Raw genomic sequence first — 7,245 nt, forward strand, 5'->3', positions numbered from 1 at the left:
AAGTAAAGTTTTTGCATTACTTTTTAATTCTTGCCAGTGTTTAACCATTCACTCTCCTGTAGACCGTGCGCTCATGCACACTTGCAGGGCACACACATAATGCCAGGTTCACATTACTCTGTTTGCAGTGCATGGTATGTGGTGCGTATTTTTTCCACGCTCATGTTAATGGATTAAAGCATTCACAGTGCACACGGCAGTGCGTTCAGGAGCGGTGCGTCTGCAGCAGTGCAGAAATCGTTTCTGCACCAAGTCTATTTTTGCTGTGATACATGCGCTGAATTAAAGTGACAGCACATTGTTTGCAGTACTTTTTGGCTTTTTGGCTTTAAAAAGATCGGTATCGGTATCGGCAGATACTGCTTTCTGTGATCGGCCTCAAAAATCATGATCGGAGCACCCCTAATGATTATGCATAATTTATTGTTATTACTATAGTAAGTACATGTAGCTTCTAACAAGGACACTGTAAAATACTGTAGTGTTACCAGTTTTCGATTTTATATTTTCAGTTTTCTTTTTAATTTTGGTTTTAGTAATTTTGTGCTTTTGTCATTTTTATTGTTTTTAAATATTTCTTAATTTTATTAATAATTTAAGTACTTTAACTTATTTTCAGTTAGTTGCCAATGCAACATTTCTATTATTTTAAAGGGGTCATATGATGTTGCTAAAAAGAACATTATTTTGTGTATTTGGTGTAATGCAATGTGTTTATGGGGTTTAAGGTTCAAAAAACACATTATTTTCCACATAATGTACATTATTGTTTCTCCTCTATGCCCTGCCTTTCTGAAACGCATCGATTTTTACAAAGCTCATCGGTCTGAAAAGCAAGGTGTGCTGTAATTGGCCAGCTGTCCAGTGCGTTATGATTGGCCGAGTACCTGAAGCGTGTGACGGAAATGTTACGCTCCTTACCATATTGTGATGATGCCCTGTCTGGCCGGAGCGACGATTCAAAAACATGAAAACCCATTATAAACAAGGCATTCGTTGCATCCAGTGGGGACATAATTATGGATTATAATGACTTATACTGTCTTTTTACGAGTTGTGTTGCATCGTGCAGCGTAAACATAAAACCATGTCTGCATTTGTGATCTAAGAGCCTGAAGAAAGTAGTAACAGTGGCGGCAGCCTCATTTTACTTCTCATTGACCTCCACAGTCACATTGCCCCATTTCACATTTAACTATAGCTATGAAAACTGGTTTAGGGTGCCCTCCAGAGATACAGGAATGAGCAAGTCAACACAGTTAGCCTCTCCTTCACACAAGCTCTTGTGCTGATGCTCTTCTCTGGAGGCAAGGCATTTAAACAACATTGACCAGTCACATGGAGTCAGTGACATTGTGTGTCCTTTTATATTCAGTAAGGATGCATTAAATTGATAAAAAAAAGTGACAGTAAAAACATAATGGTGCAAAAGATTTTTATTTCATATAAATGCTCTTTTCAAATTTCTATTCATTCAAATCCGAGAAAAATGTATCCTGAGTTTCTACAAACACAAATTAATATTATATAAATAAAATATTAACCAGTACAACTGTTTTCAAAATTGATGATTAAAAAAATGTTTCTTGAGCATCAAATCAGCAGATTAGAATGATTTCTGAATTAGGATCATGTGACACTGAAGACTGGAGTAATGATGCTGAAAATTCAGCTTTGCATCACAGGAATAATAATAATTAATAAATAAAAATAAATAACTAATATATATAACTTTTTTTTAAGAACAGGTAGCCCCTAATTCACATCACAGCCTGGTGAAATCGTGATTTTCTTCTTAAAATCGAAAGATATACATATTCTCATTCTAAAGAGAATTTTATTAGACAAAAACACCTGCAAGCAAGAAAATCATCTCAATAGTCTGAAAGCTGTTAGACATGAATTAAAAGCCATACAAATTCAGTTTCAATGCTAAATACTCTCCGTTTCAGAAACGATGGACTTTTCCGCAATGACACTCACTCAGATCAAGAGGCAAGAGATGGACGCACAGGTGAGAGTGTATTAATCTGTTTCCCATGTATTTGTGCAAGTATGTGAACAAATCTGACCATTTAATGTGTGTCAGGTGCTGGTGCTGGAGCTGGAGACCCGACTGCAGAAAGAGAGGGAGCGACTGGGTGAACTGAGGAAGAAGCATTACGAGCTAGCTGGCGTCGCAGAGGGCTGGGGAGGGGAGGAAGAGGGTAAGACCCACAATAACACCACAAACAGCTGTCTGTCAACAACACAATACCGTCTGACCATCAGCCAAAACTGCTTCCTCCTCAAAAATCTTCCCAGGATTCCCTAGCCAATGGAGTGGATTGAGATTTGTCGGGCTGACAATGGAGTATCAAGCTAATTAGTGGTGCAGAGGGTGTGTCGTGTTTGCTCGTATGTAATTCGCTGTCTGTCTTTTGTGTTTGTCCGCAGGAACGGGTTGAGACTCATCGTGTTCTGTGCAGCAGCCCTACAGAAGGGGTGCTTGACATCTTTATATACACATTATCTTTCCCTTCTCCCTTTTTATTGTACTTTTTAACTCTTTTGATTTCTTTATTGTACGTTAAAGCCAAATAAAAGGTGCTTTTTTTCTAACTTGCTCCTTCCCCGGCCCGTGGAGGCTGGAGACTTGAGGAGTGTAATGGTATTGTGCGACGAAGGGGGAGGGAGAGAAGGAAGTGGATGGGACACCACCTAGTGGACAGAGAGGGAAGTGCAGGCTCGCTGAACTGTCTGAGTATTTCATGTCCTCTTCCTCCTCATACGGAATGGAGAATCTTTCCCATCCCCGACCATTTCGAACAATCCCGTCTCTCCGTGAAACATCCCATGATGCATTGCACAAGGGTGAGTCGCCCCATTTTGCAGGATATGACACTGTGCTGTGATTCTTCCGGACACAACTTTTACAAACAGCAGCAGTGTGTGACTTCCACCTCTCAAACACATTCCTTAATGTCGCGTAGGATTGCCCTCATCTGGGTCCGTCCTTCTCTAGTCCCCTAGCAGTGGTCACTGGACTAAAAAGAGTGCTTTGGACATAAGAGCTGATGACCTACTGTGGACTAACACCTGAAAACACTAGCAAACTCAGTCGAGACTCACTTTTTCTGTATTTAGTTTTTTTTTTATGTTAAGCTTTACTTTGATTATGTTCCCGAGGCATTCACTTTATAAGAAACCCTAAATAGATTTATTCCACTGGCTTTTTACTGTTCCACCATGTTGACTTATAGGGACAAAACTGCTAAATAGCTCATCTAACGTATGATATTTCAACAAAACTGTGTCCTGATGCGTTTCACCAGTTTCAAGTCCATGACTGAATATGAACTGACTGTTTTTGTGAGACCTCACGTCGGGCTGGAGCTCATTGTTTTTGTTTAATAGCTCTATTTAGATCTTAGTTAGTTCAGCACAAATAGATATGGCACCATATTGTATTAGTAATGGTCCATAAAACGGTCCAGTACGGTTTACACGCTGTTAATACGACAGTATCTGTTAATTCCTGTTGTCTTCTTCCAGCTCCACATATGCGCACCCCTTCACACTGAGGCGAGGAGAGACGTCCGTGCCTTTCAAAAGGGAAAAAGGGTCACATTCCCTGAAAAAGACCTTTAAAATCGTGATCTGAGTAGCATTAGGACAGTGTTTTAAAGTTGTAGTTTGGTATTGTGAACGGAGATCATGAAATCAGTAGAGTGTGGTGTGAGAACAGATGTAGCCATCCCTGTGTTCAACTCTGGTGTGTTTCATTTGGATTTTTGAGCTTCCCTTTTACAACTGGATATCTAAAAGAAAGAAGAAATGGTACGGAGCCCCTAAGGTTTAAATTATATAATTTTATTTATAGTAATATTTTAATTAAAATATTCATATATATATATATATATATATATATATATATATATATATATATATATATGCTTAATTTTCTTTACGCAAAACACAATTAATGTTTGGACATTTTTTGACCGTTTTCATGAGATTCACACAAAATGGAGATGCATGAAGAATGTTAAGTAAAATGTATTGGGTTCAAGAAGTCTGTTCACTTCTGTCAAAGCAATGTAGACCACATAGCCTTGTAGACCACCACTGTCTGCCAGCAGCACAGCTCTCACCAGGGCTCGCAGGGACTTGCAGTCTTGTAGTCATCTACAAACCAGGGTTACCTCAACTTCTCCACAAACTACCAGTCAGTAACTACAAAAGAGAAAATTATTGAGTTTAGGGTCCTGTAGACTCAATATAAACATGCGTTGACTAAACCATGAGTGCGCGCGCGTGTGTGTGTGTGTGTGTGTGTGTGTGTTCTTTAATACTAATATAACGTGTGTGTTTGGGTGGATGCTGTGTGACTGAGATATTATATATAGGCTACTGTATATCCCTTTTGTTGTTATGTCTTAATGCCGTCATATTGTTTCACTCATTGCACTGCTTTGGCTGTTATGTTAAGTTGCGACACTGGGTATTTAATTTCCGTTTTTTTGGAGTGTCATCATCACCTCCGGTAATGGTTTATTTCACCGTTTCGATTCGGTTGTCTAGTCTAGTTCAGCCAGCCTCTAAACTGCCTCTCACTTTTGCTAATGGGAAAAAAAAACAAGACCGCTCAGTAACATTTTGGAGAATATCTTTGTATGATATATACTAAAACTATGTGTGTGGGTTTGTTTTATTTTTCAGTTTTTAAATAAATATTTCACTCATTGATATAAATGCTAGTTGTTTTGTCTTGATTCTGCTTGCGTAGTTTTTTGTGTTATGTCATAATAATTGATATTACAGTCTGCATTGTTGAGGTTTTTGGAGGCCAGAGGGAAACATTTCGACGCAAGTTTGTGTAATTGTTCAGATTAAGCAACCGGTGAGTTATTCAGTTACGTAAAATGATTTGTTCGAGCAATAATAACGACTGAATCTGTTGACTTGTTGAAGATTATCCCACATGGTGTCACTAATTATTACAGCCTGAGTTCATACAGGTCAGAGAAGCTCATCTAGTGTTTGTCTAGTCTAAAGCTATAACACTTTCTTCGAGACCGGATTTACTGTTTCCACTCTCATATTTGAATAATCAGAACAGCAGGTAAAAACTGTGTTGATATGAAAAGAATAGATACAAATAGTTGTTCGTTCAATTTCTTCTAGCTACATAAATTATACGTAGGCATTTTTTAAAACGTACATCTTTGTTCCTTATTTACCCCTAAATGGTACATATTAGTACCTTCAAGGTAGGCCTACATATTAGTCATTTTTTACAAAGTACTTCTAAAAGGATACCACCTCAATTAAAGTTTTGTACATTGTCCTCATTAATAATCAGAAAGTGGACTGTAAGCACAATATTTCATCTGTTGTCCCTGGACAGTTCTTAAAAAGGCAAATTAAAGTTAGAATAAGTCACATATGACATATGAATGCATAAACTCATACCATTCCAATACATTTTGGAGAATATATTGGCACATTCGGGTGCATGCATAAACAGAATGGGGGAAAAAATCTTTGCGTTTGTCACACACACCAGATCAAGTCAAGGGAGTTGTTTATTATCCACTGATGTGGTGCATTACATGAACGTCAGGGAGAGAGTGCAAATATGTTTTGTTTTAATTGTAGCCTACGTAGTATATTGTTAAGTTCAAAACTTAAAATGTCCTTAAATTATATATAGTTATATAAATATTTATATAATTATATATTAGGCTATAGATAATATTGATTCCCAACCACCAGAGGTCATCATTAACTGACAGCCAAAACCTTAAAGGGGATAGTTCACCCAAAAATGAAAATTTGATGTTTATCTGCTTATCCCCAGGGCATCCAAGATGTAGGTGACTTTGTTTCTTCAGTAAAACACAAACGAAGATGTTTAACTCAAACCGTTGCAGTCTGTCAGTCATATAATGGAGGTGAATGGGAATCACGGCTTTGAGAGTCAAAAAAACATACACAAACAAAACCAAATTAAACCCTGTGGTTTGTGGCGATACACTGATGTGTAAAGACACGAAACGATTGGTCTGTGCGAGAAACTGAACAGTATTTATATCGTTTTTTACCTCTAATGCACTGCAATGTCTGAACTGTCCAGAGCGCGTCCTCGACAGCTGGCGCATGAGGAGTTGTTTTCTTGCTTTACAGCGGATCGCAGACTTATAAGTGCATTACTAACAAAGATTACAAAACCTGTGGAGCATAACGATTTAATATACTAGGGTGTTGAACCACTAATTTACATACATGATTTTAATTAGTAATTAATTTGAACCTGGATGGTCAAATGAACATGATGGAGGTTAGAGGACAGATCAATGGGATTGATATCAATTGAATGAAAGGAGTCATCTGTGATAGACTGCATCTGCTTCTGCTTTCCTTATTAGCTGTGTGCTCAAATAAGAATAATTATGAACACACTGAAAAAACAAACATATAGCATGTGTCAACCAGGTGTGATTGATAGCTCAAACAAACTGAAACAATTCCTATTATTTTAACTAACAAAGATTACAAACATGTCATTCAAATCCCAAAATTTGATCTTAATGAGGCAACTAGGTATCGTCTCAGAATGTAACTCATTAATCTTCATTCAACTGTTGTGTTTACGCAGGATTTTTTGCATTTTGCTGAAAAGTTCAATACAGATTTTACTTCATAATATGGGGCATATTGTAACAATAAATAATCACTGGAGTAAAAATTGTGACAACTAGGCCTGGTCTCTCCTATAATAATAATGTCAGTGTTGTAGTCACCTGTTATTTATTATTATTATTATTAATTTGATTATTTCCTGTACGGTGTAAAGCATCCAAGCATAATGGTCTTTGCATTCAAGACATTTGGCAGATGCTCTTAAAAGTAAAAGGGATACAAAAGGGAACAAAGTATAATGACTGCTGTAATTTGCTATCCTAATGGCCTGTCAGACAGCTATACACTAAAGACAGCAAAACAAAAAGAGAGCTTTGATTTTGTCTTGCAGTGGTTTATTCAGGTTGCTGTCTACAAAATTACTGACACGTGCAATCTTTCCTAAATAATCACTGCCTTTTGATAATCATTTGAAATAAATACAACAGTTTCTTTAATGAAAAGCAGAAAATTCACTTGAACCTCTTTCATAACAATACGTTTTCTCTCAGAAATATATCTACATTTATTGTACATACTGAAAACACTGAGACATAATGCCACATTGTGAGGAAATCATGC

The 7,245-nt window shown here is 37.3% G+C and overlaps 1 protein-coding gene and 1 long non-coding RNA gene across 2 annotated transcripts in view; both read left to right on the forward strand.

The window, feature by feature from the left end:
• Positions 1-6,242, forward strand: part of LOC107554248 (huntingtin-interacting protein 1-like) — a 51,524-nt gene extending 45,282 nt beyond the window's left edge. Inside the window, exon 23 of the mRNA XM_016236706.1 lies at positions 6,121-6,242. Coding sequence (XP_016092192.1) covers positions 6,121-6,242 — 122 coding nt within the window. The remainder of the gene's footprint in view (positions 1-6,120) is intronic.
• LOC107554277 (uncharacterized) lies at positions 1,903-3,830 on the forward strand. Its single transcript, XR_001605045.1, has 3 exons — positions 1,903-2,014; positions 2,090-2,207; positions 2,437-3,830. It is a non-coding gene; the product is annotated as an uncharacterized lncRNA (long non-coding RNA).
• Positions 6,243-7,245: the final 1,003 nt, after the last annotated feature.

Source organism: Sinocyclocheilus grahami, unplaced genomic scaffold (genome assembly GCF_001515645.1).
Source record: "Sinocyclocheilus grahami isolate Dianchi unplaced genomic scaffold, SAMN03320097.WGS_v1.1 scaffold496.1, whole genome shotgun sequence".
NCBI classification, from domain to species: domain Eukaryota; kingdom Metazoa; phylum Chordata; class Actinopteri; order Cypriniformes; family Cyprinidae; genus Sinocyclocheilus; species Sinocyclocheilus grahami.